The following is a 27,094-nucleotide window of genomic DNA, read 5'->3' as shown; positions in this document are numbered from 1 at the left end:
AAGAAGCATTGACTAAGAAACTTGATTTAGCTGCTACTAGAGCTGCTGTACTTTTTCAGAAAAAGATTTTAAGTTGTAAGAGATAGAAGAAATTTTGATACATCTCAGTTGTATTTAATCTATCTCTGTCATTTTCAAAACCTGTGTATCTCAGTTGAATGTATGATTTAAATTATAAAAATTATCCTTGTTTTAATTTGGTATTAACCAGCAGTATCCAGTATCAGCAGATAAGTGGAAGTGGGCTCCTAGACAAACTTGAACTGGTCACAAGAGGGATCAGATTTCACCTGTTATTTGAAAACCAAGTCAGACCGCTTATACCGACAGTCTCTTTTGGGAGTCCACAAGTTAAGAAGTTTATTCTTTGTGAAATTTTATATTACCCTTGCTAGATAAAGGTGTAAAACTTTTTAAAAAGTACCACTTAACGAAAATTTGTTGGCATTAACTGCAGTGAAAATAAGGCAAGTTTTTTTCCCTCTATTTCAATGATCTTGATATCTACTGGGATATTATTTTTAAAATTATAATTGTTAATTCCTTTGAGAGTTTAGTGAATTGTCCACCTTAACTAATTTAGGAAAAAATTATTATCTCTGTAGATAATTTTGTTTTGCAAGATAAGCATCTTAAACTTAAAACTCTTGGAGTTTATTTAAAGAGATAATATTTGCACATTTGTAACAAATATCATCTTAGCAGCACTTGATTCTCCTTTTTTAGATAGGATTTTTTTAAAGTGTATAAATGATTATCCAGGCTATTCAGGTGTTCATGAATGGAATTTAAAGTTTTGTTTTTAAAGCACAAGTTTTGTTAGAAATTAAATAGTAGAAATATTGCCTAAGGAACTCTGTTTTAGGAGTCTAAATAGCTCACCACATAAAAATCTTTAAATGCCCTTTGTGAGTAAGTGTTAAGATATGCAGTTATCTTAATTTTGTAGATTAGAAAGCAGATGCAGTCATTAATATGCATAACCAAGAGCTTAAGTGAAACTTCTTCCCTGATCACTTGATCAAAGTGCCAAACCTTATGGTGGCTCCAGAATTAGAAAACGCTTTTTATAAACGATGCTTTGACTATAGACAGCCACTGGAAAACTATTGGTAGTTTTAATCACCTTTTATAATTTTCAAACTTTCTAACAGGAGAGGTTTATTCATTTAATTTTCTGGGAAAGCTGTTAAGTCAAATTGAAATATATTCCTAGAGATAATTATTATTACTTTATATTTTGGTTTTATTGTTCACATGGAATAAGTCTCAGAAATGACTTTTTAAGCCTTGAAATGGCAGCGGTGAGCTTCTTTGGCCTGTAGGCCTGTAGGAACTGAGAAAGAGTCAAAAGAAAAAAATTAGTTAAAATATAAACAGAAACTTGTACTTATTTTGTACTTTAAGAACATAGGAATTTAAAACTTCTAGAGTTAAGAGTTTATAATTTTTTTCTGCTAGCTATCTGTTTTTATGGAAGGCACTGTACTCTGTTCTGTGGGGAATCCAGAGTGGAATTAGATGAGACTTACCATTTAGTATGGAAGTTTACTTGGGAAGAAATAAGTGTATTGCAGTGTAGAAGGAGATAAGGGACTTGTGAATAGATATAAAGTCTGGTTTAAGTTCTGAAGAGAGAGTGCTTGTTAATGGTTGCAGAACTAGAGAAGTCTTCCTGAAAGCATCACTGGCGCTTTCTGTTTTGTGGGTGAGAGTAGATTTTGGCATTCAGAGATGGAATGAGGGAAGAAGAATGGAGGGGAATGTGGGGTTCATAGCAGAAAGAACTATCAGAAAAAGCAATTGTATTTTTAAAGTTAATTCAGAGAAGTGGCCAGTTTGTTTGTTTTCTCCATCAGATAGTGGTGCAAAGATTTGGCTTTAATCAGAAAGTGATACTTTGGGGCGTTTACCCTGGCCAGTCAGCTCTCTTTATTCTAACTCATCCATCCATTAGTTAGTGGGTTTCCACATTTCCTTCATGCAGCAGTTTGGTACCCCTTATTTTTCCCATCTGCATTTTAAGGGAAAAGAATGAGTTGATAATTTGTACTTTTTCTAAGTCCTATAGAAGTATAGACTGTTAGGGCAAAAAGATTATTTAACTCTACCCCCTTTTTATACAGTGGTTGATACTAAGCCCCAGAAAGTTAAACCACCTGCCCCCAGTCATCACTTTGTGCTAGAATCAGGATGAGTGACAGCTTTCCTGACTACTGTTCTTGTGCTGTTTCTGTTTTACTATGTGGTTCACATGCAGTTTTAAATTTGTATTTTTAGATTGAATGATCTAGAGATACTGGAGTGAAAGATTTATGATTGGTGAGGGATATGTTTGTAAAATTGTGTTCTCCTTGAAGTCAGTGCCGAAATCCCTGTGTTCTCTGTGGCAGCTTTCTTATCCTAGGCAGTTTTACTTCATCAGTGGGTTAACCTGGAGAGTTAAGTTAACTAGAACTTGTAAGCAATTAATGGAGGATGCCTTGCTCAGAGTGAGAAATTGTTAGACATTTGTTGTTGAAAATCCTTATTGTATTCTGCTTTTTTTTTTTTTCCTAAAACCTTACTTGGGTAAGTTTGGATTTCTAGTTGAAAAGGGACTCTGATTCCTTTAACACAAGAATGCTCCGTATCAAAGAGCAGAGATATTTCATTTTGTGCATAGTGATTACCATGGAAATAAGACAGTGTAAACTTATCCACACAGTGTGCAGTATTCCCAGTGACTACTTATCATGAGGGTAAGGGACATTACTTCCTACTGATTGGAAAAACATCTCATTGCTTCATAAGAGGAAACGTGTTCATTCACTTCAGGTTGTTTTCTGCTTATGAAAAGGAACGTTAGAGGAATAATTTTTAGAGTCCAGATTGCTAATAAGTTAGGCAACTTAATACCTTGGGTGTTACTAGTCTGCAAGCAGTAGAATCTCGTACTGGAAAGGTAAGTCCCAGCAGGTGTAGAATGCCATTACTAGTGTTCCCGGGAAACTGACTAATACTGAGTCAGGGCTTTGCTTTTATGTTAAGGAATTCAGGTTAAGTTAAAGGATCAGCTATTAACTCATAAAAAAAGTTACTATTATTGAGCCATGCTCTGTTCTGGTTACCACTTAATCTTCACAACATCCCTAAGAGATAGAAAGTATTATTATACTTGTATAGCAGCTGAAGAAATGGAAGCACAGGTAAGTTAAGGAACAAACTTGCCCCAAATCAGAAAACTAGTAAGTACCAGAGCTATGACCTGAACCCAAGTGGTCCAGCGGCACTAACTACAATCAGTATATATGTATATGTATGCATATTGGTATCTCTGTGTCTGTGTATGTATATGCATGGTAGTCATACAAAATTAGAACTAATGGTCTGGAGGACTATGTCATACTCCTACCTCGAGGACCTTAAGCTACCCTTTAACATCTTTGAGCCTCTGGTTTTTTGTGTACAAGTGAAAAATGACTGGGTAGAATCAAAGCACTCCAATGTTCCTTCCAGATCTGAAATTCTGTGATGTTTGATTTTAAACATTCTACTCAAATCAAAGCAAAGTCAGTCAGTATAGGTAGTAGAGGTTGTAATGGAAAAAGGTACGTGGGTGTTTCCATTTCTCTGAATCTTGATTCTCAGACAGTTTTTGTAAATATAATCATCATGATACTAAAGCTTCTTATTTATTTTTAAGGTTTAATAGAATGCATGTTACAGGCTCTGTTAACTAAATCTGTTAGAAACCCATGTTTAAAAAAATCTCAGTGTCTAGGCACTGATGTGTCCCTGATGGGAACTTACCCTAATCTAATTTCAGACTAGGTTCCTTTATGTGAGAGATTGGCCTTTTTAGGTTTTTTGCACTTGTATTCACATTTTTGCTTGTATTGTTTGTTTTCTGAGGGGGAGGTAATTAGGTTTACTTCATTGATTTCTGCTTGGAGGAGGTATCGGGGATTGAACCCAGGATGTATTCAGATTTTTAACATTCCACAGTGATAAACCTGTAACCATACCATTCTCAGCAGCTGAACAAAACCAGTACATTTGTGATAGCAAGGCTTATAGTGCCTGAGTTATGTCTGCTGGAACTGATCCTGTGTATTCTTTTAATTTTGATTCCTGGATTTGAATATGCATTGATTATTAAACCATCATTAGAATATAGATGAAATGTAAAAATATTGAGTAACAGGCTGTAACTATTTCTGAAGTTTTAGACTGTATTTCATATAGAAATTTTTAGAATGCAGTAACCTCTTGACATACTGAAGTAGTGAATGTTTTTGAAATGTGAATATAACCTAAAATACAGTATTTATATTAGGAAGCTCATAATCACTCTAGCTAATTTAAACAGAAGGGTATTCATTACTGGATTTTAAATGGCTTACTGTATTATTGATAAGGTTATACTGCAAAGTAGTCTGCCATGGGAGCTGCTGCCTCTTCTGTGTTCAAGAAGCTATGTGTCAGTTTGGGAAGCTCGCACTATAGCCCTTGACCCCCAACTGCCCTGAATGGGGAGCTGTAATAATCAGGAAGGTTCTACTTCTATTTGCTCTGGGAGCACTTTCTCTAATCTGTATCAGCAAAACGAATGTCTCTTGTTACTTAGGAAGTCAGCAGTTGTATGCTGGGTTCTTTGCTAACACTTTCTCCTAAATAGCAAGTGCCTCTACAGTCGTGCACACCTGCAGAAATAGCAGAGTAGCCCCCTTTGCCTCATTCCTGCATGTGCATGTCGTGCAAAAGTACCTCTGCTCAGTGGAACTTAAATCACATCCAGAAGCCTAGTTTTCAGGAAGTTTGAGAAATAGTGTTTGTAGCTTCCCAGATTCTGTGGTAGGAGAAGTCATAGCAGAGGAAGGGTGGAATGACCCTTGAATTATGATCTGCCATATTCACTACAAATACATTACGTAGGAGCAGTTTTCCGGAGAGTCCTATGTTTATATAATACCATACACACTTGAAAGTAGTATTTAGATGTGTAGGATGGATGAAGGATGTAGTCAGAGGGCAAAGTGAATGGAAAAACTACTCTGCAGAGAGTGAGTGTGGGAAGGGTCATCTCCACTAGAGGGCAAGAGAATTGTGTATGATGGGCTAGCTTCCTCAACATTTCTAGCTCTGGATGGCCATGAAGAGTCCCCCATCGGAATCCTCTCTTCACTTACGGAAAAATATCTCAAAAGCATCAACTCTAGCATGCTTTTCCTGGTGTGTCTCAGTGGAGTAGCTAAATCAGAAATGACCAAGTAAACTTTGCCAAAACATCATGAACAAAAAGCCCAGTGACAACAACCACGCGGTAGAAACCATGAGTGGGTGCACCTCACTTATTACCAGCTGTGGTCACACTGCCTTTTAACCCACGCTTCTATTCTTGATCCATAGATTCTGATTACTGTTTTCAAACAATAATGTGAATATGTTAATAAAAGTTCAAAATAGCAAAGATTAAATGTTCCAAATATATCCAAACCTATACATTGGGAAATGCATGTGATTTATATGTGAAGTTTCCTGCCATTATTTAAAACAGAAGAGAAACACTATTTTGAGTATGTATTTATTTGTGATTTAAGTATGCAGAGCAAGCAGAATGGGTATAAACATTTCATAGGTTTTTGAAACTGAAATGTAGTGTTAAATCCAAAGAATCAATAGATGGTTTTGTGTTTTACTTCTGCTTAATTAAGCATTTTAAGTCATTGACTTTACTCCTCATTTCAGAATTCCAAGCGTCTCGATAAATACCGCAGTCACAGTTTCTTTGGCACTGGCAAGGATCACTCAAGCAATTGGTGGAAGGCTCTTTACTGTCAGCTCTTAACTGAGGGGTTCTTGGTAGAAGTTCCTGGGCAAAGCAAATATATAAAGATTTGTACCCTTACAGCAAAGGTAAACAATGTAGAAGTCTGCCTGTTTGATTTAATTTTTCTCGCTGTGCCTTATAAGATTGTTCTTGTGTTAATAGGGTAGAGACTGGCTTGCTAGGGCCAAAACGGGATCTCCTCAGAGACTTATCCTTCAAGCTAATGAAGAATTGTGTCCAAGGAATTTTTTGCTACCAAGGTTCATTTTTCTTGTTTTTAAACTTCCATTTGTTTTTGTTGTCATATAAATGATTCATTTTATACTAACTTATAGGCCTCACACAGGGTAAAATGAGTGAAGATACTGTTTTCTGCATACCTCTTTTAGTCACTTGGGAGTAGGGGGTCATTAGGGAGAAAGATAAATCATAGAACAGTTTCTTGCAGGATAGAAAGTTGAGTGTTGTACTCAGAAAGCTGCTTTCCTGTTGATTAAACAAGTAGCACTGAGCTCAATGTTGAAGAATTCACGTACCCTATTTCCTTATTATGTATAGAAGGTGGAGAGGGAATACACTTGTTGCCCACTTTTTAGTAACTTTACATGTTACCAATCATTTATCAGTTTTTTTCCTCTTTTTTAAAAATTGAGATATAATTGACGTGTAACATTGTGTAAGTTTGAAGTGTGCAACATGTTGATTTGATACATTTATATATTACACTGTGATTCCAGCGGTAGCATTAGCTAACATTTATTAGCTAGCATTAGCTAACACATGACTTGAGTATCATTTCTTTTTTGTGTTGAGAACAATTAAGATCCAGTCTCTTAAGCAACTTTGAAGTTTATAATACGGTGTATTGGCTATAATCACCATACTGTGCATTAGATTATCAGCTTTCCTTTTAAACTTACAAAACTTTAAAGAGTTTTAAATTTATACTTGAAAGAGCTTAACTTCTTTGGGGAAAAATTAATTTTAAAAATCAGTTCTAAAAGGATAATATAATCTCATCTGCTTTTTAAGAAAGGAGGTATGATGATTCATGTATTAGATAGGTAGATTTTAACATTTGAGATAACTTTATTATTTTTCAGTTCCAAAGCTGTATCTTCAGGCTCTAAACAACTTTCCTCTAATCAAGTACCAGTTGAATTAACTGCAGAGAAGGTTTGTTTTCATTAAAGAGGTGGTTCTTACTTACTTCATTCTTTATTGATGCAATTCCTATTTTAAATTTTTAGAATTAAATGCCATATATAACAAAATATAAAATTTGAGAAGAGAAATGTTATGAATAAAATAAAATATGCAACATATGATTTCTAGGGTTAAGAGAACAGAAGTATTTGAGAAAGGAGCTTACTTTGATTCTTTTAAGCCTATTTTACTACTCATTTGGTTTGGAGCCTTTTTTTAGATATTCTAAAACTTACAGTTGATGGAAAAATAAGCTTGATTCCTTAATGTTCTCGTTAAAGTTACAAGGACACACACACACACACACACACACACACACACACACACACACACACTCAGGTACACACATAGATATTTTCTTGCTTTGTTTTGGATCTTAGGTAATTATTACAGATTAAATATTTACCCATAGGCAGACTTCACCAATTAGAGTACTGGAGTAATAGACAAATGTGCTAAATTAAATTTTCTGGTGAACTTTTTCTGCTGTATTAAATTATGCAGAATATGATTGAATCATTTTTGTGACTTTGGCCGTGCTGTGTCTCAAAGAGTTCCTTTGATCATATATTCTCTATAGATTTGGGAGGAATGGGATATTATATTGTATTTCTAACTCCTCTAAAACCCTAGAAATTGATAATTCATGGGCTTATTTTCAGACAATTTATTTGATGACTTGGTTAATCAGGAAAAATTAGCATCATGGTATTTTTATCTTTTTTCTTCATATTTAAGTTTTGTAAAACTTCTCTTTCTTTTTTTTCTTTTTTTTGACCTTTATATGTTTAAAAGAAGTCTAAGTTGGAGAAGGCGGATTCTTACAAAGCATTTGGTAACATTTCTTCTGTGAGTAACAGTCCTAAAAACAGGTACAGAATTTGCAGTTTTATTTTCCATACTCACTTATTAGCATTGTTTTCTATTTCTTTCCTAAAAAGAAAGGTTTATTAGGTGTTGGGCTATTTCATTGGTAGAAGGAAGTTAAAGCATAAGCCTCCAGTATTATACTTATTAAACTAGACCTATAAAATGATAGTATTAATATTAATTTAATAGCTAACACTTCAGGGTATTATTCTTTGCCAGGCTCCGTGCTAACTGCGAAGCATTTTATGTGTAATATCTCATTTAATTTTTACAACAGCCTATGAGTTGGCTACTATTATTTATCCTCATTGTACAGTTGAAGAGACTAAAGGTTAAGACGTTAACTAGCTTGTTCAGGGACATACATCTCGTAACAGAGCTGACTTTCAAATCTATATTTGTTACTTCTAGCATCTCAACACCAATTGTATTTGTATGAAATACATATATTTCACTCCATTTTCAAAAAAAAGATCTATGGCAACGTGAAATGGTAGGTACTAGGGTTGGTGGAGAATAAAGGTGATGCACCTGTGTGCTTTCATGCTTAAGATTTGACTTGCTGACTTAGTAAAGTGTGGAGGATGTACAGAATTGCCAAAGATCTGAAGATGGAGAATTTAAAAAACTTACCAGGACGTGTACCCAGATCAAATGGACTATGTTTCCGTATGTATCAGGTGAAAAAAAATGCTTTGCTCTCTAATGGTTTGCTCACTTAGATAATGCTACTGTGGATCTGATAGAAACATTTACCAGAATGCCATCTCCCACCCAAATAATTTCTTTTTGTTTGGATACATCATATGTGATTGCTATGTTTGATGTAAACAAAAGGTTTAAGGGGTGTGCAAAACAGTGTACCCATTCAACATGTGGAAGCATTTCTTCATTTAAACATTCCCTGTATTTTTGACGGACATCATCTTTGTGCCACGTACTATTCTAGGCAGTGGCATTCTGTGGGGAGTAATAGAGACATAGTCACTGGCCCTCTCAGAGTTTACACTCGAGAAGGATCGACAGGTAAGGGAGCATAAAACTACAATCCAGAGTTCGAATATGTTGGGGACACACTTTGGAGGTGACACTTGAGGCTTCATTTGGAGTTAGGTGAAGTGAGGGGATGTTTTCTAAGCAGAGGAATGGCCCATATACTAAAACCTGAAAGCAAGAGAGGGTGTTGCAGGGCTGAAGGGCTCAGCTGTCTGCTAGCAGTTCCCTGTTAGGGGACAGCGAGAGGGTGGTAGCACTTAGGACGGGAGAATTGAACAGGGTCCGGAATATCCCATTCCCTGATCGTAAAGAGTTGAGCACTAAGGAAAGGTTTTAGGCAGAGCAGTGACATCAAAATTATGACTGAGTACAGGGGTTGCACAAACATTTTCTGCAAAGGATCAGATAGTGAGTATTTTAGGCTTTGAGGGCCATGTGGTCTCCGTCTCAACTACACAGCTTTGCCGTTGGGGTCTCAAAACAGCCATAGATGATTTGTAAAAGAATGAGTGTGGCTGTGTTCCAATAAAACTTCATTTATGGACACCGAAATTTGAATTTCGTATCATTTTTACATGTCACAAAATGTTCCTATTTTGATTTTTTTTTACCATTGAAAAATAGGAAAAAAAAAAAAGCCCTTCTTAGCGACAAGCCTTACTGGAACAGAGTTGGCCCGTGCACCCTAGCAGGCCGGCAGTGATTGATGACTCTGGCTGTGGCAGGGACGGGCTGCAGGAGGATCAGAGCTGCAGAGACACAAAAAGGGATGCCATTGTGGTGGCGTCTGCAAGAGGTGATGATAGCTTAGACAAGGGAGGTGACACTGGGCATGGAGAAAAAGAGATTGGTAAGGCATTTAGGGGATAGGATTGTTAGGATTCGGTGACTGAAGATAGGTGGGTGAAGGAAAATGGAGGACTTGACTGGGGCGCTGAGGTCTGTCTTTGTGGGTGAGTGCTGCCGTTTCCTTTGCTGGGCGACGACGTGAGAGGAAGACGGGTTTGAGGGGTTGGATGTTCAGGGGATGAGGTTAAATCAGGAGTTTAGTGAATAAGACATACTGAATTGGAGATACCTATGGACTGGCTCAGAAGCTAATTTTAATACATAAGCTTAGTGTATAGAAGTGAGAAAGATACTTACATATCAGTAACTGCTGTTTTAAAGTTCATTTGAATTTTCATTACGATAATACATGTACGTTTTCTACACATATTTCTGCTTCAGGGATATGTTACAAAAACATCCAGAATTTTGCCAGTATATATGATAATAAAATTTTTTTTGTGTGGAATAACTGAAAATATCAATTTGCAGATAGTACTTTAGTATGAAGATTTCCATAAATACTAATATAAAGGTAAAGGTATTTTAAAATAAATTTATAATTGTCTTGAGTCACCTGATATTACTAATTCTTTGAACTGGAGTTATCTTTTCTCATGTTCAAAACTGTTTATTTACAGTGATAGGGTCTGATAATTGTAAAAACGAAGTCTTAATTTACAATGAAGATTTAAAATTTTTGCAACAGAGAATTTTATAAACATTCCTTAAATATCAAATGTGTTATTCTCCCCCCCCAATCAGGAATTTATTTAAATATGACATTTTTTACATAGGCTATTCTATACCACTTCATGTTTATAACTTTTCCTGTTTATAATTAATTCATCAGTGAGAAATGCCTCTTGTAGAAACTGGTTTTCTAGGTAGTTTGCTGTCTAGCGCTTTTCACACCATGTTATCTGCTAAATGGGTGTTTTTAATTCTTCTTTTGAGGAGTCAAAGGCAAAATTACTGCTTTTGGCTTATTTTTGTTAGTTGGAATTTGAAGAAAATTGTGAATAATGTGATTAATTCCATGCTAATGTTCCTCAACAGCCAAAAGTTAGTGTCATCGCAAGAACAATTGTAGATTGTATCCCACTTGGTTAAAAAAAAATGTTTTTGACTTGGGTGTAGATAAGGAGTATTTTCTTTCAAAGCATTTGACTGAGGAGGAGGGTGGAGCAAATGTTATTCTTAAGTACACCGATTTTGTGATGAACTCAAGTTGCAGTTTTAACTTTACCGGTATAATGAAGGTATTTGATGCAAACTGTTTGAAGTCTAGGCTGTCATTTAAGTAACAGTTGCCTTACTGGTGTTGCAACAAATGAACGTTAATATTGATTTGGAAAGATCTCTCATGGGGGGAGAGCAAAATAAAAAGTGAACTTGAGGAAGGAAAAGCTTTTATTCTTTACTTTCTTTTAAATGTTTTAGCATCATGGTGTCATCACCAGGAAAATGTTACAAGTCCTCAGATCCTGTTATTTCAGCTCAAGAGCAGGAGACCCAGGTATGGCTTTTGAAAAAGGCAGTTGGTTTTTGAGAGGATAGTTATGATTTTATGCCTGCTAAAAATTCTTCTTTCCTGTATTTTAAGAATTGTTCTTTAGCTAAGAGTCTAAGGTAGAGTTCAGTTTATTTTTCATCCTGAGGGGAAAATGTAATATCTGAAGCTCCAAAAATAGAGGACGGGATTTTTCTAAGTACATATAAAAAAATGCTGAGTGGTTTCTTTGTTCTTTGGCAGACTACGTTATATGGCAAGTTGGTGGAAGCCAGGCAAAACCATGCCAATAAAATGGGTTTTCCGCCAGCTATTCTGGCAACGAATAAGATACTGTTGGATATGGCCAAAATGAGGTAAATGATTTGCGTATTTCTAACTTATTTTCTTCTAACAGAACAGATTTGTAAAATGTATCATTAAGCAATAATAGGGCTGTGGCTCCAGCTGTCACATCTGGCAGGTAATTCCCAAATCTCCCCTGTTGCCACCAATGATCTCTTCACTGAGCTTTAGTCTTGCATTTCTCCATGAAACCAACTGTTTTCAGCAATCAGATTGAGTATACATGAAACCTAACTCATTACCCACCAGCCCTCCAGATGCATTTCATGCAGACACCAGAACTCTTCTTCATGAATTCCTTTTTTTTCTGATAGTCACACTGTCATGTTCCTAATCACACGTGTAAAACTTCATATTGTTTTTACTCTTCTGACATAAATCCCCTTCTTTCTCTTTTTAAAGTAGTTTTTAGGCTTTTTCATGTAAGTGTTCCTAGTGTGTCTGTCTCTGCCTTCCTCCCTGTTTTCAGTGACACCACTGCTAGTTTAGACCATTACTCTTGGACTATTGCAAGAGCCTCCAACTAGTTGCTCTTTCCTCAGTCTCTGTCTTTCATCTGATACGTGTACACCAAGGTACTCTCTCTTTGTCATGTGATACTTCTACTTAGCTAGGTTCCCACTGTCTTAACTTCTTTAGCTCACAATTCAGGGCCCTCCCTTTATGGATTTAAACCCACTTTTCCATGGGAGTCACAGAAATTTTAATGGTTTATCTTACCTGGATCATTTACCACTTGTTTATTTAAGTCCCCTTTTCAACTTCCATATACTTATTTACAATGTTGCCTCCACCTTGTCGTTTCCTTGATTGCCTAAAACCCCTGTTAGAAAATCCTTCAACATCTGGCTTTATTATTCTTACTTGCCATGAAGTTGTCCATGTTCTTAGCAGCTAAGTGATTCCTCTCTCTGGAATTCATAAAGAACTTTTAAATTTAAATTTAAAAGATGATTCTGTGGCACTTACTACATGATTTATTCTTTGTTATTATTGGCATACATGCGTTACGTCTTCTAGATTTTAATCTCTGTGATAAAGATACTATATTCCTCATTTTTTTGTGTGTTTTCGAAAGCACCTACACAATGCCTAGTAATCACTAGGTAGTTAATAAACATTTAGAAATTATTTCCCCAAGATAGTTGCTTGGTAATTTCCCCAAGATAGTCAGCTTTTGTACTTCCTTAAAAAAAAATTGTTTCTGTTACTAAATTTCATCCAAGCAATGTTACTTCAGAGTAGAATTTTCTAATGATATTACATAGTGCTTATATCTTACAATAATTTTTTTGTTAAAAATAAATATTCAAAGACACACTTAAATATTCAGTGAAGATACTTCAAGGAAAGGGAGTAATCATTAGATTGGCAGATTTTTTTGAAAGAAGGCACCATACAGTCTCTTGCATATTGGACACAATAAAAAATGTTGAATTAAAAGCCTGAAGTAGTTAGCAGGTTTATTGTTACAAATAAACACTGTGTAAATAATGAATGAGATTTTCTTCTGAGTCTCTTAGCCTCTTAGTTGTCCTCAGTTAGAATCTTTTCATATGTATGAAAATAATAGTAATGATAAGATCAGTAATCAGGTAGAAATTAGCCTGTTTCTTTATGATAATGGCATGTTTACCAGTTAGTATTGTGTTTTTGTGATGCTGTTAATGGTATTTTTATTCATAAATTGCTAAAAAAAAAAAAACCCAAATCTTTAAATGGTGGAAAGCAAAGAAAGACATCATAAAACACTATTACTTGTTTTATACATGATTTTTGGTTGTTGTGAAAAATGCATGTTTATTGAGTGTCACTGTGAAGCTAAATGTCAGCTGTGTTGCTGGAGTGGTAATGTCTCATTGGTTTTTGGACTTTTTCATTTTCTTAAACAACAGACCTTCTACAGTTGAAAATGTGAAAAGGATCGATGGTGTTTCTGAAGGCAAAGCTACGATGTTGGCCTCTCTGTTGGAAGTTATCAATCATTTCTGTCAAATAAATGGTGTTCAGGTAAAATACTGTGGTTTGCAGGATCCCTGAGAGAATCAACTTTTAAAAAAAATTCCAAAACACCTTTTAAAAGCAACATTTTCTCCCTTAAATTTCATTTCCACACTGGACACTTGGAAAATGAATTCAGAAGGCATGGTATAGCTCAGTAACAGAGCACAGGCTCAGCACACACGAGGTCCTGGGTTCAATCCCCAGGACCTCCATAAAAACAACCAAAAAAAAAAACCCCTCCCAAAAAAACCCAAAAATGAATTCAGATAGTTTCTGTAGTAAATCGGTTATAAAAACATGTTAGTTACATGGAAGTACAGTTGACATCCAGTGTTAACACTAGTTTCAGATGTACAACGTAGTGTTTTGACATTTTTACAAATTGTACTCTATTTATCATTATTTTAAGATAATAACTGTGTTCCCTGTGCTGTACATTACATCCTTATAACTTATTTTATACCCAGTAGTTGGTACCTCTTAACTCCCTTCCTCTCTCTTGTGTCTCCCTCACCTCTTTCCCTATTGGTAACCGCTAGTTACCTAATTTTTAAGATGATACTAAAGCAGTTGTCCAGACTGTTCACGTCTGTCTATTTTGTTGGGAGGTTTTGTTTTAAAATTTGAATAAGTATTATATTTTAGGTTCCTTTCAAATGTAGGTAGAAATTAAAGCTGTAAAGTTACCCTAGCTCTCAGCTGGTAAGGAGCGTAGCCACTTGGTTTTCCTTACTGTTTGTTGTAGTCCCAATATAAAATAGAGCCCAGTGTTATATATTTCTGTTTCTGTTTTAAAGCGTCAGAATAGTTGTGTGTTGCAGTTTTTCAGAAACACGCATCAGGACAAAATACACATTTTCTGGAGGAGCTTAGCCGGCTACTCACACTGTGGTGTTTGCCATGGTCTGGTCTAGTGGTCAGTCCTCATCCTTGTAATCTTTGAAGACTTAAATGTCTTATCACAGAGTGGCTGTGTTTTGGGGAGTAGATTTGCATTCTTCTTCTCTGTGAGCTTGCTTTTGTGTGTGTGTGTGTGTGTGTGTATAAACATAAATATAAGTGTAAGTATTAGAATGCAAACTCATTCAATTTAGAGTGAGAAATACAACTGGGAAGTTTCACTTGACCCAACCAGTGTGTTTGCTCCCAGCGAAGGAGATTAGATCTAGGAAGCCAGCTCATCTGAAAGTTGTTTAGCAGGCCTGGAATATAACTGGGGAAATTCTGATGGTCTTAAGTCGTCTCTCAGCAGCAAAGGCAGAATGAGGCAATCTCATACATGGCCGCCAAGGAGGCTATAATACGGGCAGACCTCGTTTTATTGCACTTCACAGATAGTGCACTTTTTTTTTTTTTTTTTAACAAAACGAAGGTTTGTGGCACCCTTGCTTTGAGCAAATCAATGGGCACCATTTCTCCAACAGCTTTTGCTCTCTTCTCGTCTGTCACATTTTGGTAATTCTCACAGTATTTCAAACTTTTCATTATTATTACGTTTGTTATGGTGATCTGTGATCTGTGATCTTTGATGTTACTATTGCAAAAAGATTACAACTCACCGAAGGCTCCGAAGAAGGTTAACGTTTTTCAGCAATGAAGTATTTTTTAAATTAAGGTATGCATATGGTTTTTTTTAGGACATAATGCTGTTACACACTTAATAGACTACAATATTGTGTAAACGTAATGTTTATATGCACTAGGAAACCCCAAAATTTGTGTGACTTGCTTTATTGTGATACTTGCTTTTTTGTGGTGGTCTAGAAACGTACCTGCAGTATCTCCGAAGTCTGCCTGCATTCAAATCTAGTTAGCCAAGACGCCGTCTCATCTGAACAGTGCTTGGATTGGCCTTACCAACTTTTGCCCTTCTGCCTTTCCTATTTGTGTTTCCGTAACTGATCACTCTCTGTTCACATAGTGTTCTACTTATGGAGAGCATGATCTGATTAGAGTTTTAGAGTTTTGCTTATTAGAATCACATTCTAGCCCTACCTTATTGAGATTATTCCACTCATTTCACTTTGCTGAGGGTTTTGGATGTTCCTGAACCCATTAGTCACACACTAACAGATGATATCATGATTTTGAAATCTTGATGGAGTTGCCAGTATGAATCACAGTGGTCTCATGTCTAAGACCTTGGTAGAGGGGTAGCCCATTGTTGCCTCCAGGTATAGACTACACTGTGGTCCTAAGGAATCTGGCTAGTGGAGTTTGGCCTTCCTAGAAAGTTAAGGCCAAATTCGACAGCGTTAAGGTCCCAAATGGGAACACTTCACTGTCACTTAATAAAAAATGTTCTTCCTTACAAATCTAGGCTCACCGAGAAACAACCTGTAGACTTTCGGGCTTGTGTTATCTGGCCTCTTTCTTCCCCAAGCTGCGGTTGTCCCAGAGAGCTGCGCACTAGTGTGCACCCTCACTTGTTTATGGTGGGGCTGGACTGGTGTGGGTTACAATAAGCCAAGTTCTCTCAGATTTAGTCCTTTTAATTTAGTATTGGTTCCCATGTTTTGTAAGGCAGAGTTGGCAATTAGGAGGGAAACTATTCATGTATTTCTGTGAATCATCCATCATACAGTTCTATCATAGCTATCATTTGGTCTTTTACCTTCTTTTCAGGTTTTAGAAAAATTCTAGTATTTCTTCATTAATCTTATTTTTCAATCTATCTCCCCTTTTTTTCTTTTAAATGTCTCTTAAGGAACCATATTTTAAAATTTACATAATGCTTTGAGTTTACAGCCACGTTTGGATGTATCTTTTAAAACTATATATAGGCGCGTGCATGTGTGTGCGCACACACACACACAGACACACATATAGTTATGATATAATCCCTTATGATACATTAGCAGAATTTGTGACTGTAGTACCTGAATTTGAATATTAATTCTGTTAATTCATTCAGTATTCACTTCCAGGGGATTACGGGACTAATTCAGAGGCAGAGTAGTCCACATTATAGATCATTTTTTATTCTTTATTACTGGCTTAAAGGGAAGACTAGGAATTTCTAGTTCTATAGCCATGTTTGTCATTATAAATATTTTATTTAAAACTTATTCCCTCTAGCCTTACTTTGCCATTTTAAATCAATATTTTAAAAAATAAAAAAACTTCTTTTTGAGCTCCTTATAAAACGGGAATTTGGGGCTGTTCCTTAGAGGTTTTATTTGTGTTATTTTTTTCCCCTGATGGCTAATGATCATGTTGATATTCTATCACTATATTGATATTATTATTGATCATTTGTGGTCCATTTAAAATTTTGTAGACAGACCTCTTTCCAAGTACGAAACCTCAGGAAGAACAGAATAGAAGTCTGGTGGGGAAAAATGAAGCACACTCACTTTCACAGTCTGAGGCCATCACATACTCTTTATTCCAGGAAAAGAAAATGTCTTTGGTAAGTGTTACTATCAAATTAGAGGGAATTTTTAAATTTATCTAAAATGTGCATTTGGTCAGCTTTTCAATATTAAAGTTGTGACTTTGGATAAATTTATTCTTATCCTACAATATTTTATATTGTTTCATTTTATAATTAACTTTAGAACAGAATGTCATTTTCTTTTCCTGCTAAACCTACTTCTGTCAGTTAAGTGAAAACAGCAAGTATAGTTTGACCATGATTATTTTATAGAGGTTGTATCAGAGGTACTGATGAACACATTTATAGCTTAGGGATACTGAAACAGCTGTATTTTAAGACTCTATTAGTATATGTACTGATATATATAACTATATATATATTATATAACTATTATATATATGTAACTATTCTTACATGTACTGATAAAGAAATAATCTCCAAAATATATTAAGTAAAAAAAAAAAAGGGAAGATGAAGAGTGGTGTGAACACATACATGTAAATGTATGTATGTATACGCACGTTTATATATTCACATATCCTTGTGTATGCACACAGAGTGCACAGAGTGTCTCTGGAAGGATATCCAAGAGGCTAGAAATTAGTTTTAAAAAAAATTCAACAAACTTGCTTTTCATGCTATCTCCTCTAGTGTAATGTTCTCTTTCTTTAACTATGTCTACTTGTTGCTCTTTGAAAAACATCTGATTACATGAAAAATGGCCATAGTTAATGTTTCTTCATTGTTCTGGCATAAGTCTTTAAGGATTTGTTGAGTTTTTTGTTTTTTTTTTTAATATACAAAAGGAAGAGTATACATTAGTGGAATGGGGCAGAATGAGGCTTGAGCTCAGTTTAACTAGCTTGCATTCCTGTTCTCTTGGACATTAAATTGATTTGGACGCAGCTCTGCGGTCCAGGGCCTGCTTTTCCTGTTCTGTGTCCCATACACTAGGCTCCGTTACACACTTTGTCTTCTGGTTAAGGTCCAATAGAAACAAGAATAAACAGTCCACAGCTTGTCTTAGTCACTTAATAGATGTTCTAATTACGTAGTCAAACTCCTTAATTAAAAGTACAAAAGCCATTACACAAGAAATCAAATTAATTCCATTGTACTATTTTTGAAACAAATTACATGATAAATAGGAACTTTAAGTTCAATCTCTTATTTAAAAAAGCTTACATGTACATGTTGAACATGCTTGTATATATACAATTTGATCATATGTGTATGGTATAACTGTATATAATTACTAAGAAAATATGGAATAGCTTCCAGAATTTCTGAATAAATTGTATTCCCTGACTCAGCCGGGCTGTGAGGCTTCATGTATTATGTTACATATGCATAGGTAAAAGTGTGAAGAGCTCTATATTTTCATTTATGTCTTTTGCTATGATTTGCTTGTAAGTTATTGTGAAATATTGTGGTGTAATTATCTGTACCTCCCAGGAGTCTGAGGAGGTCTTGCCAGTTAACCACAAAATTAAACATGTCTAAGCGCTAATTAATCAGGAGCAATAATATAATTAGTTTTAGGTAATATGATGCCTGGTATCAAATAACCCTGATATTATGCACACATGGTGCACACTGTCTAGTAGAAAAGGGTAGACATTTAATGAAAGTAACTTAAACCTACCTTCAAAGGATGAAAATACTGCTTTAAATGCTCTGTTCTGTGAAGGTATCAACATTCATAGAAGTACAGTCCAAATTCAGACTTTCAAGGTGTATTAAAAGAGAATATTGTGAAATAATTTGGAGCTGACTGACTAAACTTTCTGAATGTTTAAAAGAATGTTTTATCTAACACACATCTTAAATGGATTTGGAGCTACATTTGTTTAAAAGCTACATAAATATGTAACAGTGTCCTTAATTTAGCACAATTCATGTTAAATTCAATACTTGGCAAAGGATGACAGCCCTTGTTAAATTGTGGTTATTATTATGTTATGAATAGAGCCAGTATAAAGCACCTTTTAGTCTTCTTGAGAACCTTTTATAGAATACACTTGGAGCTTTATGTATCACTAAGCATTTAAGGATTTGTCTTCTTGGAAATTCATGTAATTTAAGTACCATGTGTTATTTCAAGTATATAGATTATTGGATTATGGTTTACTACATTTTTAAAAGGTTGTGGCAGCTATTAGACTTAAATAGAATGACTACTCTGTCACTAATTTTAAAAGCGAATAATTACGGAGGGATGAAGACTGATTTCTTAGCTAAAGTTGGGAGATTGTTTTATTCAATATACGAAGTATAAAAAGTAGCACCTGTGGCATTCTATAACATGAGTAGTTGTAAAGAAATAGTTAAGATGAAGAATGTAAGTGAAGGTTTAGTTCACTGTTTATTTCTCAGTGAACCTTTACTGCAAGTTTTGGACAGTGTATTTCCATCCAGTACAGTGGAAACGTTGAAAAACTCACTGGTTGTCTTGCTGCTGTTTCTCTAGGAACATATAGCTCAGAACAGGACTCTGCCTCTCACAACAGTTGGCACGCACTTGTCCCAAGCGGTGAAAGCTGGCTACCCAGTCGATGTGGAGCGAGCGGGCCTGACTCCACAGGTTCAGAAGATTATTGCTGACGTTATCCGAAGCCCTCCCATCAACTCAGGTGATAACCGTGCCCCTGGCCTGCAGCCTTAGCGACCTGAGTCACTGAACCCAGATGACGTAAACAAGCAATCCACTAATAGTTTCCACTCTAATAGCATTAACCAGTTATGCTACTAGGAGAACTTAACTCTTGTAATGCGTTTTTACTGGTTTAGAAAAAGTCCTTCTTCCCATTATCACTCAGAGGAAAGTCTGAATCTTGAGAAATTCTTGTTTTCCTTTTCAGCTTCAGATTACAACTTCCACACCCATCTCCGAAACAGTGCGCTTTCATCCTTTTCTAATTTCCACCTCATCACTGGAAAAAAAAATACATTTCCCTCCCCATATTCATTCCCCATAGCTTACTGACTCCTAGTTTTTTCCTAAACCTTTCTGATTCCTTGCCATTGGTTTCACTTAAGTAGCCATTCTAGTCATGCAGTCAGTGGTGTCAGTCACTGTGGCCTTGAAGGGATGGACCAAGCTCTCCTGGGCCCCTTGTGGAAAGGCTTCCTCTTATCACTTTGCTGCAGAACAATGTGCTCATGGGGATCAGGCCCCTTTGCTTGTCCTGCAAAATATTTAAAAATACGCCTATTTTAAAATTATGAACCTTTTATTTTTTAACGGAAGTCAAGGTGAGGTACATGAGAAGGACTTCCCCCTAAATGTACAAATGTAAACTAAGTGTGCTATAATTCAATAAATCTGATAAATTTTTTTTTAGACTGTTAGGACAAAGCAGTGGACATACAAAAAGTCTTATATGCTGTAGTGCAAATAATTAAACTTTTTATTACCTCAAATTCTTTCCCACTTGGGAACAAATATATAGTTCTCCCCAAAATTTGGAAATAATGGAAAAAAGATCACGCTCTGAAAGCACAATTAATACTATACTTATCAGAACAAAAATATTTAAGTCCCCTTCAAAGGCAGCATTTGTTCTAGGCTTGAGCAAGATTTGACTCAATGTCAAAAGAAGGAATACCTCCATTTCTTCTGTTACCAACTTCAGAGGTGCAGAATCAGGAGAGACTCAGAGGCGAGTCTGGGCAGTGGTCATCTGAGTTAGTGCCTGGGAGCTGAAGTTTCTCTTCTTAGTTAAAGCATTTATTTTTAGTACTATACACTGAGTATAGCAGATATATTTTCATTCAGAGTTAAATATTAAATTGCAATTACAAAGAACCATAGAAGATACTTTAAATTATACTTATCAAACACATTTCATCTTCCTGTCAATACACTGTACATAGGTTGTACAAATAATATGAAAAAGTACATTATTGTGGTTACTTCAAAAGCCAAAATTGAGAAAGTTAAGATGAGAACCATGAACTCTAAACGTTATTTCTTTTGACTGTGTGTTTATAGTCTGTAAAATATCATTTATTGATATGAAATTTTATTTTTGAATTCTTTCTTTCCTTCATAAAATACTGTTTCTTTCCTTGATAAAATACTGTTTGTTCTCTTACTGGAGGAAACATTGTTGAGTTATAAATTACAATAAGAAATGAAGATACACCTGCCATATTAAAAATTCAGATATGTTATTTTCATCTTTTTACTTAACTGTAGCCATATCACATAATTTGGTGTCTCAGTGAACAAGTTTGTTGGCATTTAAATTATGGCAATGAATTGAGAATGTTCTATATTCTATTATAACATAATCTTATACCTAAAAATAGTGTATTCATGAATTGAGAAATTGTTACCTGTTATTTTCATGCTACCTTATTTGCCAAGTAGGTTTTGTTCTTGTAATCTAATATTTTAAGGAATTCTGTACCTTTTTATTCTTTTAGTTTTTTCCATGTTTATATGATTTTAAGCTGCTTTTATGGAGTTGAGAGTCTAACTATGCTTAATAATAAATGAAGCAGAGTATTTAATGAGGTATCTGGATGATACTCTGAATAATTTCATTCTTTATGTGCATGTAACCGGAAAATTAAGGGTGGCTTCCAAGGGACCTGCCACAAAAGTAGGGGTAATATGATCTCTTTTAAAGCACCTAAGGCTTGCAGGCAGTCTTCATTATTTTACCCTTCAGCACTTACTTACATGGAAAGTTAGGGCAAGTAAGATCTGAAAATAAGCTCTGTCTTTCCCAGAAAACTTATTTAATCAATAGGCATTTTGAATAATTGATGTGTTTTGTTATGCTACTCAGTCCATTGAAAGAATCCTTTTTATTAGCATCTATTTACAAGTATGATTAGCTTCTATTTTGAGGATAAGTTATTTTCTTAAAATTAACTTATACTTGATATTTGGGATTTGAAGCATAATTCCTTTAGAAACAATTCTGTGTATGGTGGTTTTGAGTCTCAGGGCAGTCCTCAAAAGACAGTTTGAAACATAATTTATGCAGAGCTGATGGCCTGACCTGACTTGGGGTCTTGGAGGCAGGGGTGCAGATGGTACAGGAGTGAGGGGACATGTTTTACTCCATTTCCGTTCTGTACGGGGATAGGCATTTGAAAGAGGAACGTTTTTTGGCCACCTTCCTCCATCCTTTCTACAAAATATTTCACTATTTCCAGCTCATAGGTTTTTGGCAGTGTTCTGTGTAGTTTATTTTTAAATCTTTTTTTTCCCCCATCCTTTATAGATGTAAATAAAATTAAACTAATTAAAATGTATGTTCCTGAAAACATTGACACATACCTTATCCACATGGCAATTGAGATCCTGGAAAAAGACTGTGACAGCAGACTGTTCTGCCAATCTTCATGTGATTCCAACAAGAAGAGGTGTTTCCCCAACTCTGAAGCAAGCTATTCAAATTCTAAGAGAAGCAAGGAAGAGGCAGACATTAATTCCAAGGTGTTAATTATATGTGGAATTTTCATATGGTGTCAGACTGTTCAATTTGCATACTCTAATACCAGAATGCTGAGTTTTTGAACTGTTAGAAATTCTGATATAAGGTTACTTTTTTTTTTTTTTTTTTAATCTGGGTGCTTTATTTCCTTTGCATTTCCTAAGTCTGATCTGAGAAAAGACTCTTTAAAAGACACAAAAGGGGAATACAGCCCATCTATTTAGCTTCTTGTGTGGAATATCAGCTCCACTTCTACCTGCTATTGACTATATAGCCGGGAAGTTCTGTTTCTTTCATAGATGTATTTCATATAGGCTTTAAGCATATGGTAGTTTATGTGGTTAATGAAAATAAAGACCAGCTCTGTTATAAATACCTCCTCAAACGAGTTAGTCCATCTTTCTGTCATTCATCATGCTCTGTTCCTGGTGTATAGAATATCTCAGGTATAAATATAATTGTTACTAATGGTCCATGATTAGAGAAAGACCATGAATTTAGTATTATTTTACATGGTATATTTTATTAAAATCAAATGCTTTGAAAATTACTGCTCTATATGTTATATGAGGTAAATAAATAGTAATCAGAGAATAACATCTTTGACAATGTGACTCTACTAAATGATTGTAGAGACTTGAAAATTTGACCTTTACTATTTTCTAGGTCTAAAGTAACTTGATTGTGTGATAAAAGTTTGTGAAAACTAATAATTAACTAAAAAATTACTTTAGTTCCTAGATGATAAATTCAGAATGGTGGTAGGTGGTTGCTAATATTTATATTAGAGAGTTAGGGACTTTATCTCAGTTCTACGGTAATACTTATAGGATTTCCAACAGTTAAAAACTCCTTTCTGAATAGCTTAAAAATAAGAGGAACTGGTCTTTTTAAATTCTGTACTTCAGTTAGTTTTGTATATAGTCATGTCAGAATAATGTGCATTTATGCTCTACTTTTTTAGGCATAGTTTTTTAACCCCTAAGAACGTAGTGCGTGCAGTAACTATTTTGTATTCCATAAACATTTTAAAGGTTGATGGAAAGCATCCGTATGATTTTTCACTGAAAGATGAGAGTCACAGAAATTCACAAAAACTAACTTTTAATGAGCCACTCAGCAATTCAGAAATGGAAGAGTTATTTACAGACCCTCAATCACAGGTAAATTGATCTATTTAAAATAGTTTTTATGACAAATACATTATGCTTGATAATTTATATGCCTTGGTTTATCTTAGTTTTTAGATGAAATAAATGCAAATATAATGTACATTTTTCTCTGTTGCTTAAATACATATGTGCACATGTAATCAGTAAATGAGTTACTGTTTTGTATTCTCAACTTAATGATAGTAGTTTGTTAACAGAATTTGGAGTATCAAAAAGATGTAAAAACCCACTTACGTTTTTATTATGATTGCTGGGAATTTTAGTCTTCTACTAATGAAGGAAATTGTCACTAAAAAGCATTGTTTTTGTTATTAGACCTCATAATTAAAATCTCTCCAGATACTTATTGTTGAGATTTACACTCAATGTAAGTAAGCATTTCCCCCTTTCTCAGTGAAATAAGATCATTATTATAAGGATAGGACAAATGCTGAAGGTCATATTCTATACAAATGTTACAGGAGAGGAAGACGTGAAATACTAGCTACCACTATAAGTACCAAGGATGAATCAGAATGTGTTTTGATATTTTATATATATTCTCATTTAACTCTCCAGATAATCCAGCGATATTACATACTGTTACTCTCATTTTCTGTGTTAAGAAATCGAAGCTTTAATAACACCCATAATGTCATACATTTAGCAAATGACTCAGAACTCAAACCTAGCTCTGTCTGGTTTCAGAGTCCCTCTTATTCCAAAGTATTTAGCTGCAATTACAAGACTTCCAGTTTTTCCCTCTGCTCTGTTACTGTTTGGATGTGCACTCTGTTTTACTTTTTGGCTTTGTCATCATTTTAAGTGGTTTCCTTCCTCCAGTTGCCCTCAGGGGTTCAAACTCTAATTGCAAGCAATTACAGTTGTCTGTGGCTACAAGGGATTTTGATTATTATGATTTGGGGGGGAAGAAGAAGTATTTCTGGGCCAATTTTATCTCTACCCAAGTGCCTTTTCTCTATGCTATTTATGTCCCTAATGTTTATTATTTGTAAGTCAAACTATACCTGTTCTCCTGGTCTTCTCTTCCCTGTGAGAAAATGGTACCTGAGTTGCTATCTTAGCCAGTTTTTCTCTTTACCTTTTGCTAAAGTGTGGATAACCCTTTCTTCTACACTGGATTTATTTAATTAAGTTGGAATAGCCAACAGTTTTTACCTTTTTAAAATATGAAGTTGCAGTTTTTTGCCAAGGATCTTTTATTTTTTTCCCCCTCACCCTTAAAAATTTTGAACCCATTTTTAAACGTAGAAAACACAACAAAACTTAGCAAGCAGCTGATCAACAGTACATGGATACGGTCTTTGTTCTTGCAGTGGAATAAACTGTACTTGTGTATGAGGTCGACAGGCCTGTTGTAACTTACACGAGGCCAGCCTATCATAAAGGCCTCCAGTGCTGCCAGTAACTCAGTGCACTCTGCCCGATTTCAGGGTGTACCCGTTTAGGATTTCTCGGTCATGTTGGTTTGAGGAGCTAGTGCTCAAGCTGATATAACACGGATTAATGCCATTTTCAACTTATGGAACACTTACCTATTTAAAATTGTTTTTTTGTGTGTGCAGATCATACAGTGCACAACCACTGCTTTTGGGTGTACTTTTTGTCCCAGGGACTTTTAACTTAAGGTTCTGAGGCTTCATTTGGTGCTCAAGCCCCCTAAAAGTATGCAGAGTATCATGTACAACTATCTTTTTTTCTGAAAGTGGATCTCTAGTTTTTACCAGATTCTCAAGAGTCTGTGAAATAAAAAACTTTTTTTTTCATTTATTCAGCAAGTGTTTTTGAGTACTGCTTCGTTTTCAAATGCCTGATATAACTGTGTGTGTGTGGTGTGTGTGTACACGTGCGCGCATGTGCACGTGTACGTACATGCCCAGGCACGTGTCCCGCTCAGAACATTAAATTCACCATTCTGGCCAGCCCAAATCAAGTACACCGTGGGACATAGATCTGAAATAATATTCAGTTCTTTCCTTCTTAAATGAGAGTCTACACTTAAGTGTCTAAGAATAGATAAGAGGATGGCAGGTAATTGCCTAAACAAATGGCACAGTGATTTTGTCTCTCTCATTCATTTACTGTTAGATCCAGAAATAAATTCTGTAGATCTCGTTACTTTATTTGGCAAGGGAAGGATGTTGGGTGTGTACACAGTAACCCATGTTACCTTTTGCAACTGAGACACATTTTTCAGCAGTACAAATATATATGTATTTTTTTGTTTCTTTCCTATAGACTTTGTCTGAAACCTCAAAGAGAAAATTACCTGGGTGGTTTGCCACAGGAAATGAGACCTTACCTTGTATCAGCAAGAAATCAATGGGCAAAACAAAGCACAAGGGTCTTTTTAGTTGAACTGGCAGTGGCCAGAGGAATTGTGTGTGTCTTACTGCATCAAAATAGGGAAGCTGTATTTCATTTCTGAAGAGAGTGGGGAGTAATATTTCTGTTTAAAAATTATTCTAATCTCAAAGTAAAACTCACTTGTTTAGCGAACCGCTGGTATCTTAAAACAGCTTTGTGCAATTCCCATAAAGTTGAATCTTCTGAGAGCCTGAGTGAGTATATCATAGAATGGAATAGTAAGTTAGTTTCCCGTAAGATTGCTCTAAGAAACTGTGTTGCACTGTCCTATTTTTAATCTCTTTACTTAATTCAGCAGTATATTTGGAAAACATAATGTGCAATGATTTAATATAGATAACAGACTAGTAGTTGTGTAGTGATTGTGTATGTGATATAAAACATTCCAATATTACCAAAATTCTGTCTTGTAAATGAAGAAATCATAGTTACTTTACAAATTATATTTACTATTGTGAGAAGAACTCTTATACACATTTAAAAATGGTATTAGTGGACCAGACCAGTGTAAATGAAACATTTTGTGTTCCATATAAATAGGGAAAAGAATATAACAAGAGACCAGATTACACCAGACAACTATGGATTTTGTGTTTTATAAACTATTTCTATTATTTTTCAAGTAATAATAAAAAACGTCCTTCATACTGAATGGTATAAAGATCTGTGTTTTAACTTTGATTTACTTAATTACCTTGCTCACTCTTAATTTTTGACAATGTCAGAATTTGATTCTGCAATCTCTTTTTGTAGCACATATAACTGAAATATCCAAAACACAAATACTCTGACATGGAGTTGGGTAAAATCATACTTAATATAACTTTAAGCAATTCACCATATGGTATTTTATTGACTTTTTTGTGAATAAAAATTACTGTTGTTAATAAAGGATAAATGTATGTTTGTTGTAGAAGAACTAGAAGATATGGAAAAGCAAACAAAAAAAGAAAAGAAAAATCACAGTAGTTCCACTGGTAGGTAATCAGTTAACCCCTTTCGTATATCCTGCTAAGCCTTTTTATATTCACTTCTTTTCTTACTTTGTTATATGGATAATACATGAATGAGTTTTCTTGGTGAAACCTTCAGGCTACACTTTTAAGTATACCTAAAGTATGATGGTCGTCTTCCAGAAATGCACTTGTT

General features: G+C 35.1%; 1 protein-coding gene across 7 annotated transcripts in view; it reads left to right on the top strand.

Moving 5' to 3' along the window:
* Positions 1-26,597, top strand: part of WRN (WRN RecQ like helicase) — an 89,586-nt gene extending 62,989 nt beyond the window's left edge. For 5 of the 7 annotated variants that reach the window (XM_031440164.2, XM_064477483.1, XM_010987987.3 and 2 more), the window contains 12 exons: positions 5,731-5,898; positions 5,975-6,072; positions 6,916-6,988; positions 7,814-7,890; positions 11,156-11,231; positions 11,469-11,581; positions 13,466-13,580; positions 16,855-16,986; positions 19,424-19,586; positions 22,194-22,408; positions 23,441-23,569; positions 25,817-26,597. In XM_031440164.2, coding sequence (XP_031296024.1) covers positions 5,731-5,898; positions 5,975-6,072; positions 6,916-6,988; positions 7,814-7,890; positions 11,156-11,231; positions 11,469-11,581; positions 13,466-13,580; positions 16,855-16,986; positions 19,424-19,586; positions 22,194-22,408; positions 23,441-23,569; positions 25,817-25,936 — 1,479 coding nt within the window. In that variant the 3' untranslated portion in view covers positions 25,937-26,597. Of the gene's footprint in view, positions 1-5,730; positions 5,899-5,974; positions 6,073-6,915; positions 6,989-7,813; positions 7,891-11,155; positions 11,232-11,468; positions 11,582-13,465; positions 13,581-16,854; positions 16,987-19,423; positions 19,587-22,193; positions 22,409-23,440; positions 23,570-25,816 lie in introns of those variants that run through there. The other 2 variants (XM_010987990.3, XM_064477485.1) reach the window with 2 other exon arrangements.
* Positions 26,598-27,094: the final 497 nt, after the last annotated feature.

Source organism: Camelus dromedarius, chromosome 22 (genome assembly GCF_036321535.1).
Source record: "Camelus dromedarius isolate mCamDro1 chromosome 22, mCamDro1.pat, whole genome shotgun sequence".
Classification (NCBI taxonomy): Eukaryota; Metazoa; Chordata; class Mammalia; order Artiodactyla; family Camelidae; genus Camelus; species Camelus dromedarius.
This window is presented reverse-complemented; position numbering and strand designations above follow the sequence as displayed.